The sequence below is a fragment of the Polyodon spathula genome, chromosome 5 (genome assembly GCF_017654505.1).
Source record: "Polyodon spathula isolate WHYD16114869_AA chromosome 5, ASM1765450v1, whole genome shotgun sequence".
Lineage (NCBI taxonomy): Eukaryota > Metazoa > Chordata > Actinopteri > Acipenseriformes > Polyodontidae > Polyodon > Polyodon spathula.
The window spans coordinates 981,716-995,618 of NC_054538.1; the positions used below are offsets into that span (position 1 = coordinate 981,716).

Genomic DNA, 13,903 nt, shown 5'->3' on the forward strand with positions numbered 1-13,903 from the left:
CGAGAAACAATAAGAGCAAAGCATCAATAAAACCAATTTGATTGGCTCTCACATGCCCTTGTAATAAACGCAACAATAAAACCCATCCGATTAGCTCTCACATGCCCTTGTGATAAACTTCTCTACAACAGTATTGCAACACCCCAGTCCTTGAAATCCCCCAGAAGCCATGTTCTTAATGAGATGTGTCACTGTGGCAGGAACTGAATTCCAAGGTAAATCAGGCAAACTCACCACAAAGCACATTCTATAGACTGCCCTGTAGGCTGCAGCAGCCTGCCGCTTGGTCCTGTGCACCAGGGAGAAGCCCTGAAACCCCAGACGCATTCTTCCAGAGGCAGGCATCAAGGCTTGCTCCGAGAACCTTTCCTTTTCACATTCAAACTACGCCATGGCTGAGAAAAGCACAGGTCAGCGATCCCAGCAGTCCCAAATTCCCTACCGCCGCATTTTAACTCTTGTTCTGTACAAGATCACACACAACACCCCCCACCCCCCTTCTCTCCCACCGGCCCCCAAAAACAGTCAGTCCTACTCCTTTAGCAGTACTGTAATGCTGTCGTAGGGAATACTGTTAATGATTCTGGAGCTGAAGCATTTGCTAAAACTGCTGTTCCGTGAAAATTAGAACTGGCCTAATATATTCTAAGAATACCAATACTGTAGAATTCACCAAAAAAAAAAAACAGCCAGCATTATAAATACATCTACAATAATCAGTAACTCAACAAACAAGCTCAGTATGAAATCTTGCTGATGAATGCTGCCATTTCATGACTTCAATACTGAAGTAAGCCTGCCCAAAGAACAGCCCTGCACAACATTATTTATTTGTTCATTTATGTCTGATTAGAAGTGTGTTTAACCTCGGAAGGGCTTCATGTTGCATCTTGCAGTAACACCACTCTCGCCAGCTCTCTCTTGCTCAGTCCTGTATCAGGCCAATCTAGTCTGGGGAATAAAAAAAGAACTGACACCCAATCTAGTGTTCCTCCAGTGACTTCATATCACAAGACAGAGATAAATCGCAGCAAGTTTGTTTTGTCAGTTCAAAGCGATCTATGATCCACCTTTATAGTTTCAATTAAGGACATGCATTTTTTCCTTAACTTGTATTGTTTGTTCACAATATCACTATTCACATTCCTTCATTAACACCAAACTAAAATGTTGAAGCAAAGTGCAGACAACATTAAACAGCACCCCGGGCTGCTCCACGGACACTGAATTACTGCTCTTAAAATAACCAGCACCCCGGGCTGCTCCGCGGGCACTGAATTACTGCTCTTAAAATATCCAGCACCCCGGGCTGCTCCACTGTCCCTGAATTACTGCTCTTAAAATAACCAGCACCCCGGGCTGCTCCGCGGGCACTGAATTACTGCTCTTAAAATAACCAGCACCCCGGGCTGCTCCGCGGGCACTGAATTACTGCTCTTAAAATAACCAGCACCCCGGGCTGCTCCGCGGGCACTGAATTACTGCTCTTAAAATAACCAGCACCCCGGGCTGCTCCGCGGGCACTGAATTACTGCTCTTAAAATAACCAGCACCCCGGGTTTTACTGTGCATGCCGTGAGCAAACAAACACAGCGTTGTCTGCAGTGCTTGCAGAGACATGTTTAATAGTTTAAGTGGGTGTAGATTTTCCATAGGCACTGTATGTGTGTGTGTGTGTGTCTGTGTGTGCATATATATATATATATATATATATATATACAACACACACACACACACACACAATAATCCATCCCATATATATATATATATATATATATATATATATATATATATATATATATATATATATATATATGTATGTATGTATACGTATGCTTAAGTGAGAAGACCCGGGGGAGTGAATAACCGTCCCGCGTCAGCAGACACCTCGCTGAAGAGAAGTGCAGTTAAACAGTATTTAAAGCAAAATAAAATATTTATTGCTAATTAAGTCTTAATTGACTGCTGCCATTTTGTTTACTGAACATATTTACATGATGTGTCTGCAATTCATAATGTACATAACATTGTCTGCAGTGTAATTAGACCTGGGAGGACCTCAGTTAACCAGGACTGTGCTGCTGCTGAATCAGCACCCTGCTTTCACCATGCTCACGCTTAAACACTATCTGGTGTCTTTCCTTCCAATGAGAAAGAAATCCATCGGTTGGTTCAAACTCTGTGCAGAGAGGTCCCAAGCTTTGGCTGAATCATTGGCCCTGACATACGCACTCCTCTGATAACAGCCTGTTGAAACCAAACGAAAAGTGCTGTCTCTCCCTTTGCGTTTCATTTTAATTTCGGGGTTTACGTTTGATCGCCACTCACCCAGACTAGCGTCTCTGTTTCTGCTTCTCCTCCCTACCTGGCTTTTGGAGATGTGAAATTGAGCAGCAGAGGAGGACAGAGACAATGTTGGATTCTGCAGTGCATGAGCTTAGCACAGCTTCCTGCAATAACTGTTTCCACTGCAGTCTGTATTTTGGCTGCTGCAGTGTCTAGACTGCAGAGCAGGGCTTCCTCATGTCCTTTCCCTAAGCTTTGAAATTCTTGTCTGAGCACAAGAGAGGCCCTAGTACTGGCTTTAAATTTGGCTTAGGGATCCAGTTTCTCATAGTGTACATTTCATTCACTCCTTACACACCTGTATGTAACCTATACTGGCCAGCTGTGATAATGTACAGAGTGTGGCCAGCAATATGTTTTTTGTTGCATCGCTACAATGTTCAGTACTTTGAAAGCATGCATTTATTTATTTATCACTACAGTGCTGTGCCTGTCTGGACTCCCTCCTTCCCATGTGTTTCACATTGCCTTTAAACCCACTCACTTAGAGAGAGAGAGCGAGAGAGAGAGAGAGTTTGCCAATCCATCTGTTTGCAAATGATTAGGCAAGGGAACAAGCAGCATCAGATCTACACTTGATAGCACGCTTTCTTAACCCTTTGTAGAGCTGGAGTTGTATTACTTTGTTAACATCTACAGCGCTGGCCAAATGTTTTGCATCACCCTGTAAAGACGAATGAACTACTGAATAATGTTACATTAACATGCAGAATTACAAAATGCTTTGTAGCTTTCCAGATACTTACCAAAAAGCTGACAATTAAAAAAAATGTGCCATTTCGAAATCTAACGTGAAATACTGCATTATGGTATCCGGTAGAATATCATTTTAGAGTCTTTGATTACATGATGTTAAATAAAAGATCTAAATTATGTTCACATAGTTTTTATTTTTATTACGTCTCAATCCTGAAATGTTAGGTGATTTTGAACGTTAGCTGTATGTGTGACAGCTTCCCTGGATAACTCAAAACCGTAGTAAACTGACTTCAACTTTCCATTGGATTCTGTCTCTGTTCCTTCTGCAATCATCCATCACAAACAAATACAGCAAACTGAAAGAATGAAGCTGTATGAGATTACAACCTGATTAGAAATCATGCTGAACACAAACCATCAGCAGGATGCTACACACTATTTTACAATTCATTCTTTTGCAGAAGGTGAACCAATGACACCTCCTCATGCAGAACTCCTGGAGAGTCAGCTCAGAGCACATGTATCCGTCTCGCTTCTGTTTGTAAAAGTATTCTATTACGATCACCACCCCTCCTTGGATACGCAACCAATTCAATACCTAAAAATCCGAGGAAGCAGATGTTGTGTCCCATACCGCTAAACCACCTCGCTACTGAGCCTAAATCATCAGGAGGACACTACAGCTTTCTAAATGGATTTCCGATCAAATGTTCTTCACATAAACATAGACGCCCTTTATCATTATCATGTAGACATATTAAAAACCTTCTCACTGATGATACAACTATAGAAACACTGCAATGCATTTCACAAAGCAGTTGTGTTCTTGAATCTAGTTATAACCCCACCGCAAAGTCAAGCATGTAAATTGTTTGGAGATTACAGTTGTCATCATTTACAGTCAGCTCAGATCAAAGATAATATCATTTATTTTTTTAAGTTGCAAAGGAACTATGGCTGAGCGAGTTTGCCATAAATAATTTTCTTTTTAAAAAAGCAATTAGAATCTCCCTTAGTATTAATGACCATGCCAAATAAATGTAATGCTGTCAGACAGATAACACGCAGTCTCCTCTTGTGCATCTGATTCCGCTGTGCAATTACACAGTGCCATTCACTACACACTAGCATTCACCTGACTGTAAAATACACTTTAACATAACTATTCAGTTCATCTTGGCTAAAGAACTTGTTCATAAAGTGAAGGTATCAGAACATTTGGTTTCATTCCAGAAAACTCGCTCAGCTCTAAAGAGAATACAACCAGAGCCTCTCTCTTTATCATATACAGCTTCGGACAAAACTGTTACATCACCCTCTAGAATTAAAAAAAATGGGGAGAAGAAAAAAAGCAGAGGTCTTGGGGTCCCCTTAAGCCCCCAGCAGCAGAAGAATCCTATTATTCTATTCTGAATGACAACACTTTTCATATCGTCTTAACGATTTACCCCAGTTCAAAGCTGTTAAACACATTCTCTCCACCAGCCAGCAGGAAAAAGAAAACAGTAGTCCACTGTATTTTAGTCTGATAAACTTCACTGTCACACACTGCCAACGTATGTTTAAAATACACCATTAATATAGCATTTAGATTTCAATCACTTTAACATACTTTGCATAAAATATTTTCTAAACAAAGTTGTTAAAGCAGGTGAAAGTCAGGCAAAAATCAAGCACATCCTATCAACTTCATTTGTTAAACTTAACAAATGACCAACAAAAAAATGATATACCATTCTGTACATGCCAAACGTATCAATTTAATATAAACGAAGCAATTCAGACAAACTTTAGTTCTGGAGCAAGGTACATTGCTGAGCTGTTTCTCTTGAAGCAAAGGTGGCTGATGGAAAACCTCCTCCCAAAAGTAATTAAAAAACAAACATATTTTTAATTATAATTAAACATGTATTGTCATTTTGCATATCTTCCAAGTTGATCTTATTTATATACATTTTTTTAAAAAAAAACCTTCCCGCTGCTCCCAGTGTCATCGTGTGACTGACTAACAGAGAGAAGACTCAGAGAATTCCCCTCTTCCTTTCTTTGGTGGAAAAATTATATTTTTCAATAAAAAACCTGTTTTATACACGCACACTAACCTGCCCCACAAGTTGAAGTTTAACTTCACAACTGACATGGGCTCTCAACTTGCTGTGACACTTTGTAGCCCGATCCAGACATTTTAAATCGATAAAGCCATACTTTGACGATGTGAGCGCAGTTACTGAGAAGTAAACAAGGCCAGCAATAAAGACGGGTATTTGTTACACCTCTGCTCAGTCAGTCCACTCTGCCACACACACCACTATGAAATGGCCTGTTTTTTTATCAGCAATTTCAATTTTTGGTTGTGGCCTCCCTTCAGATGTTATCTTTAGTTTTTCAATATAATCTAGCATGGCAAACGGAGTCTGAATCAGCAGGTCAGCTGTGTTATCCTCCATTTTACATGTAACACCTGCACAAGAAAACACCAAAATAAAACAATAACAACATATACTGTGTGTCTTACCACTGATACGATGTAAAATGAAACGATGCAATTTCAATCACCACTCATAAATGAACACATACGCAGGGACTTACAGCAGTGCTCCAGCAGGGGGCGGGAGGATGTGGGTGGCTTCTCCAATTAAAACCTGTGCTCAGATCAGGCAATCTGTTACTATGACTACTGTGTTTCAGACAGACAGGACTTCGCAATCGGGGGCACTGCCTCCTCTGATAAAACAAACAAACAAACCAAAGAAAAGTCTACAATATATATTTACAGGTGCCTCACACAGGGCGAGGCAATCCACACACAGGCGGAGGGGCAGGCTTGAACCCAGGACCTCTCGCACTGAAGCATAGCGCCGATACCGCTGTACAAAAGAGTCTCGCTCTTTGTGTGTGATTACGTTACCTACCAGCCCTGCTGCTGCCTCCCCCGTGCATGCAATATATATATATTTATATATATATATATATATATATATATATATATATATATATATATATATATATATATATATATATATATATATAACACATATTGATATGAATGCATGTCGAAACATTAAAAGGTAATGAAGCGAATAACTGTAAAACAAAAAAATGTACTATTGTGATATTTTTGATACATGAACACACTACGATCTGCATGATATTCTGCTAAACTAAATCTGCAAATAAAAAAAAGAATTAGGATCTCAATCCTAAAATTCTAGGTGATGCAACACTTTTGCCCATAGCTGTACTATATTGGTCATAGTGTCCAACTACTATAAAACACCAACCAACACGGTTATTAAAAAACTAAACAAAAGACTGATATTCTAGGCATCTAGTGCAATTAAACATATAGCCTGACAGAGATGTGAGTGTTACTGGTAGTACACTATTGTACTCTCACCCATCTTTGATCTTCACATTGACTCTGTTTCTTTCTTTTAAGGATAACATTTTCCTAACATAATGTATAAAATATATCATTTTCAAAATGTTTGTTTTTCTTGATTAATCAAAACAAAATAATCAATTTTACGTAGAAGACACAGAATTCTAAAAGCCACCAGGAAAAGCTGGCACTGTGAGCAAATCCCAAATACAAAGGTGGAAAGCAAGGCACTACCTTGACATTACTGTATCTTAAACATTACTGCTGCATATCAGGAAAGGTAATACATACAGATACATACCACTGACTGGTAAAGCAAAGTCACTTCTTCTCTGTATCAGTGCAAGCTGGCAAACACACTAACCAAAACTTGCTGCAGGTTTTCTGACAAGAAACTCTCGACTCTTCGCACTACCTCTATTATAAATATGGAAACTCTCGACTCTTCGCACTACCTCTATTATAAATATGGAAACTCTCGACTCTTCGCACTACCTCTATTATAAATATGGAAACTCTCGACTCTTCGCACTACCTCTATTATAAATATGGAAACTCTCGACTCTTCACACTACCTCTATTATAAATATGGAAACTCTCGACTCTTCGCACTACCTCTATTATAAATATGGAAACTCTCGACTCTTCGCACTACCTCTATTATAAATATGGAAACTCTCGACTCTTCGCACTACCTCTATTATAAATATGGAAACTCTCGACTCTTCGCACTACCTCTATTATAAATATGGAAACTCTCGACTCTTCGCACTACCTCTATTATAAATATGGAAACTCTCGACTCTTCGCACTACCTCTATTATAAATATGGAAACTCTCGACTCTTCGCACTACCTCTATTATAAATATGGAAACTCTCGACTCTTCGCACTACCTCTATTATAAATATGGAAACTCTCGACTCTTCGCACTACCTCTATTATAAATATGGAAACTCTCGACTCTTCACACTACCTCTATTATAAATATGGAAACTCTCGACTCTTCACACTACCTCTATTATAAATATGGAAACTCTCGACTCTTCACACTACCTCTATTATAAATATGGAAACTCTCGACTCTTCACACTACCTCTATTATAAATATGGAAACTCTCGACTCTTCGCACTACCTCTATTATAAATATGGAAACTCTCGACTCTTCGCACTACCTCTATTATAAATATGGAAACTCTCGACTCTTCGCACTACCTCTATTATAAATATGGAAACTCTCGACTCTTCACACTACCTCTATTATAAATATGGAAACTCTCGACTCTTCCACACTAAGTGTATTATAAATATAGAAACACTTTCATCCAGCCAGAGTCTCTAAAGCAGGTCCTTTAACCCTCTACTATACTGCACCCAAATATGGAAACTCTCGACTCTTCACACTACCTCTATTATAAATATGGAAACTCTCGACTCTTCGCACTACCTCTATTATAAATATGGAAACTCTCGACTCTTCGCACTACCTCTATTATAAATATGGAAACTCTCGACTCTTCACACTACCTCTATTATAAATATGGAAACTCTCGACTCTTCCACACTAAGTGTATTATAAATATAGAAACACACCTCATATAAATGCACCTAATACTCTATAGTAGATTATCACAACATTGTGACTGGACATACTTGACACTTGGCCTTAGCCACACTACCTCATTATTATTAAATTATGAAAGGAAAACTGTAAGTGCGGACCACACCCTAATGTATTATACGCTTACCCTTTGAAATACGCGCAAGGGGGAAACTAATATATTATAAATATGGAAACAACTCTACTCCTCACACTACCAATCATATTATAAAATAGGTCCTGGAAACTCTCGACTCTTCACACTACCTCTATTATAAATATGGAAACTCTCGACTCTTCGCACTACCTCTATTATAAATATGGAAACTCTCGACTCTTCGCACTACCTCTATTATAAATATGGAAACTCTCGACTCTTCGCACTACCTCTATTATAAATATGGAAACTCTCGACTCTTCGCACTACCTCTATTATAAATATGGAAACTCTCGACTCTTCACACTACCTCTATTATAAATATGGAAACTCTCGACTCTTCGCACTACCTCTATTATAAATATGGAAACTCTCGACTCTTCACACTACCTCTATTATAAATATGGAAACTCTCGACTCTTCCACACTAAGTGTATTATAAATATAGAAACACTTCCACACTACCCTTATTATAAATATGGAAAATATGGAAACTATCGACTTTTCCACACTAACTGTATTATGCACAGCTCTCACTTCTAGCACGGACAGCGGCACCTCTAAAAACACAGAGTTGTCTATAGTGAATAAAACTGTTCTCTTCTTCAAAAAAATAAAAAATAACTGCAGATTTTACTGAAAGCGCATCATGAGTATCCCCCCCCCATCCCCCCCATGTTATTTATTCTTTTTTTTGGAGTGATTTCTTAATTGCACTGCAGAGCCTCTGTGCTCATATCCACTGTGAAAGATGCTGACAAAGACTGAAATGACCATGACAGTAATAAGTAATTTCAACAGTGGCAATGAAAGTAATGAGGCATTCAATTACACAGTCCTTACACACAGACACCCTGGCAGTGTCAAGAACCAGCTTACAGCTGCAGCTCCTCCTCCACTTAGCCAGCTAGCGTCTCTAAAGCAGGTCCTTTAACCCTCTGCTACACTGCACCCAACAGCTACTCCTCATTCATTAACAATCATTTTCATCCAGCCAGAGTCTCTAAAGCAGGTCCTTTAACCCTCTGCTACACTGCACCCAACAGCTACTCCTCATTCATTAACAATCATTTTCATCCAGCCAGAGTCTCTAAAGCAGGTCCTTTAACCCTCTGCTACACTGCACCCAACAGCTACTCCTCATTCATTAACAATCATTTTCATCCAGCCAGAGTCTCTAAAGCAGGTCCTTTAACCCTCTGCTACACTGCACCCAACAGCTACTCCTCATTCATTAACAATCATTTTCATCCAGCCAGAGTCTCTAAAGCAGGTCCTTTAACCCTCTGCTACACTGCACCCAACAGCTACTCCTCATTCATTAACAATCATTTTCATCCAGCCAGTCTCTAAAGCAGGTCCTTTAACCCTCTGCTACACTGCACCCAACAGCTACTCCTCATTCATTAACAATCATTTTCATTGCCATCACATAGTTAGTCATGTTTTTGACTCCACAGTTCTACTCTTCTGGGCTCACAGCTCTCAACGGGAGGTTAAAATGAGCAGAGACGTCCCAGCGGATGTGCCCTTGCCCGATTGCAAGCTCGGATCCAGGCTATGTCACTGCGGTCCGTGACCGGGAGACCCTAGGGGGTGGCGCCCAATTGGCCGAGCGCCGCCCGGGGGGAGGGAGGGCCAGCTCGGACGGGGTGTCCTCGGTGCAGTGTGCAGCCTGCAGTGTGTAAAGATGCGGGCGGCTGACGGCACACGCTTCAGAGGACAGCGTGTGTTCGTCCTCGCCTCTCCCGAGTCAGCGCAGCAGTGATAGCAGTGAGCTGAGCCTAAAAATAATTGGACATTACTAAATTGGTGAGAAAATAATAAAAATAATAATTGGCGACGACTAAATTTATAAAAAAAAAAAATGAGCAGAGAAGTAAAGAAGCTTGCTGACAGGTGGTTAAATTGTACGGATCTAAGGAAGCCCTCTTAGTTCCAAAGGGATCTGGCTTGCACGGTAAAGGAGTATTCTGAGATCTATTACTGTGGATGCACTGTGATTTTTGCCAAACAGACTTAAGAAAACAAAACACATCATACATGAAATAGGCACACGCTGCTAGAAAGAACACACAACAGATAAGAAACTGAATATCGCCTTAAGCTGTGCAGATCTATGTGGATGAGCATTTATAAACGATATATAGTTCTTTACTCCAAAAAGTCATCAGCAGGTTTTTCCCAGAAAGAAAATTGTTACCAAACCAGAAATAAGCAGCTTGAACATTTCAATGATGTTTTTGTTAATGCAGTCTCAAGTTAGTTGTAAATATCTTTGACAATCTGGCCATACTGTATGTGTCTATATCTCTATCTATCTATCTATTTCTATATCGATCTATATCTATATCTATATCTATCTATATATATATATATATAATATATGGTACAGACAGCACAGACTGCTCTAATGAAAATCACTTCTAATCTAAATAGACTTGTAACACATTCCTCACCCTTGGATGTTTTCCTGTCTTCTCTCTCTGTAGAGGCAGCTCCAGGGAATCATCAGGAACACTTCTTATTACAACACTGCTGGGTACATCAGGAACATCGGCAACATCTGAAATCCACAAAGCCTGTCATTATTAACCCTGTACAAACAGCTGTGCGCATGTCAATCTCAATCAATGGAACAAATACAAGTCACAGGACCTATTCACGCTTCAAAGTGTCATTCCCAATCTATACTTGCGCTAGCGGAAACACCTGTGAGCCTCTCAGCGTTTGACAAGGATGCGTAGAATCTTAGAAAGTGTTAATAATAACAATCATTTCAAAACGGTTTCTCTTGTCGTCTCCAGCCCCCTGAACGCTGAACTGTTATATCCTGTTTTCAGGCGTTTTTAACACTGAAGCTCACCGCCCCTGAAATCACCAGACCGATCAAGTGAGAGAACCTGTGAAATATTCCTTCCTGCTGTAGCCACTGCTCTGTGTGTGTAGTGCTGAGCTCTTGCATGATATGATACTAACTGACAGTGTAGCTATGAAGACAGGAAGTATGCTGTACACATAGAGCAGACCCCATGAACATGTGTGGATTACTGTAGTTATTAATCAGGCTGGTTGAATAGCCAACAAGTGGGCGTGTGAGTTGTTTATGGCCATCCTCCTGAGTGAATTAAACACAGCACTCCTAGTATGTTCATGGACTTTTCTGTTTGTACAACAAGCAGTTCATGTTAAAGTTTAGCTACATGCCTCCGTGTTTACATGCATCACCTATCACTCTCTAATCTTCTCTCTCCTGTATTCCAATCAACAGAAATGTCATATTTATTTTTCTAACAGTAGCCAATGTGTGCAGTGCACTAACTCTGTTCCCATGTTGCTATTAATAGACGTGTCTCTGCAAGTGTCTTTTTCGTTAGTGCAATTCGTTATCAGTCTTTGCGGAATCAGTCTGTTGAACAGCCGCACATGTTCCATTTCATAAACCCTAATTAGCTTTGTCCCTGAACTATGAATACATGCAATACAAAACTGAGTGAAATCCCTCATTATAGCGATAAAGATGTTGCTGCCTTAACCCCTTTGACTAATAAGCATGCACTGTAATCAGAGCGCCCTCTTGGGGTGGAATGGAAAAAAACTTTAATTTAGCTTGAAGGATCATTGGTAAAGCTGTGAATCTGAAGGAAAATGAAGACCAAAGAGCATTCTACAGAAGTTAGAGATAAAGTAATACAAATGCATAGTTTAGAAAAGGGTACAAAATAATATCCAAGTGTTTGTATATCCCAGTGAGCACAGTTGGATCAATAATCAGGAAGTGGAAGCTGCACCACACCACCCAGACACTGCCAAGAAAAGGCCACCCCTCAAAACTCAGCACTCAAACAAGAAGAAGACTTGTGAGAGAAGCCACAAAGAGGCCAACAATCACTTTGAAGGAGCTACAGAGTTCAGTGGCTGGGAGTGGAGTAACGGTGCACCTGCCAACCATATCAAGAGCTCTGCATAACACTGGCCTGTATGGGAGGGTGGCAAGAAAGAAGCTATTACTCAAAAAGTACCATCTGAAAGCATGTCTGGAGTTTGCCAGAAAGCATGAGAGTGACCCAGCTGTGATGTGGGAAAAGGTTTTGTGGTCAGATGAGACCAAGATAGAGCTTTTTGGCCAAAACTCAAAGCACTATGTGTGGCGCAAACCTAACACTGCCCATGCCTCAAGTGGCTCAAGAGCAAAAAGGTGACTGTCCTACAGTGGCCCAGTCAAAGTCATGGTCTCAATCCCATTGAGAATCTGTGGCACTGTTTGAAAATTGCGCTCCACAAGCATCACCCAACCAACCTGAACAACCTGGAGCAAATCTGCCAAGAAGAATGGGCCAAAATCACTCCGACACTGTGTGCAAAGCTGGTACATACTTACCCCAAGACTTAAAGCTGTTATTGCAGCGAAAGGTGGCTCTAACAAATATTAATGCGTGAGGGTTGAATACTTATGCAAGCAAGATATTTCAGTTTTTTATTTTTCTTAAAAATATTTCCCAACATAAAACCAATGTCACCTTACAATAATTGATTCTGAGTTTCAGTGTTTAAAAATAAAATATCAAACAGAACAAAATTTCAATGTACCATTTGTAATTCGGTAATATGAGAGAATTGGTCAGGGGTCTGAATACTTTTGCAAGGCACTGTATATAAAATGGACACTCTTATTAAGAAAAAAACAATTAAACATTCAGTTTGTTTAACTTAATAAAGCTGGGGGAACACAGGGCCTGGAACTTGGTTTCAGGATATCAGGTTTCAGGCTGCTGCATGGCGCACCAGAGGGGACTTGAGGAGACTAGTGGCACCAAATCAGCCAATCAAAAGACCACTTTTAAAATGGAAGAAAATAATTACTGAATAAAGAATAAAAAGATTAACAAATTCCAACATTATTTATCAGTTTTAAGTTTTCTTTAAGTTTTACCAAGCTTAAAAGTTGGATGGAAAAAGGCCTAATGACAGCAATGTAATGGAAGTTTAAAGAGTTACACAGCACCTGCTCGGAAGACTACATCAGTGGATCTCATCACTCTCTCATTCACTAATAAAACATTACTGATATGCCTCCTTGGTATAAATAAGCTTGCTACATTAGACAGTGTTCCTCATTTGCAGAACTGACACTTTACAACACCTCTTCAGGGTTACATTCCTATATTTGCAAACCACTGGTCTTTAAAACAACCACAAGCTATTACTTGTCAAACCATATTCTGCGTCAATAATCTACAGATAGATAGATATGACGTTTGCACCCTTTAAATAAACCCATCTATCTGTTTCTTGTACAACATCCTTATCACACTACTGACAAATCACTAATTGTTGCAAAAGGAGAAATCTCTGGGTTTTTTTTTTTGTTTGTTTTTCCACAGCAGACCACTACTGGGAATGACCGCTGAGCTTGCGTCTGGTTTTACTGGGAATGACCGCTGAGTTTGCGTCTGGTTTTACTGGGAATGACCGCTGAGTTTGCGTCTGGTTTTACTGGAAATGACCGCTGAGTTTGCGTCTGGTTTTACTGGAAATGACCGCTGAGCTCGCGTCTGGTTTTACTGGAAATGAACATAAGAACATAAGAAAGTTTACAAACGAGAGGAGGCCATTCGGCCCATCTTGCTCGTTTGGTTGTTAGCAGCTTATTGATCCCAGAATCTCATCAAGCAGCTTCTTGAAGGATCCCAGGGTGTCAGCTTCAACAACACTCCTA

At 40.0% G+C, this 13,903-nt stretch overlaps 1 protein-coding gene across 6 annotated transcripts in view; it reads right to left on the reverse strand.

Moving 5' to 3' along the window:
* The window catches only part of LOC121315382 (T-lymphoma invasion and metastasis-inducing protein 2-like), a 115,020-nt gene that overhangs the window by 23,261 nt on the left and 77,856 nt on the right, over positions 1–13,903 (reverse strand). For all 6 annotated transcript variants that reach the window (XM_041249428.1, XM_041249429.1, XM_041249426.1 and 3 more), the window contains one exon: positions 10,644–10,750. In XM_041249428.1, coding sequence (XP_041105362.1) covers positions 10,644–10,750 — 107 coding nt within the window. The remainder of the gene's footprint in view (positions 1–10,643; positions 10,751–13,903) is intronic.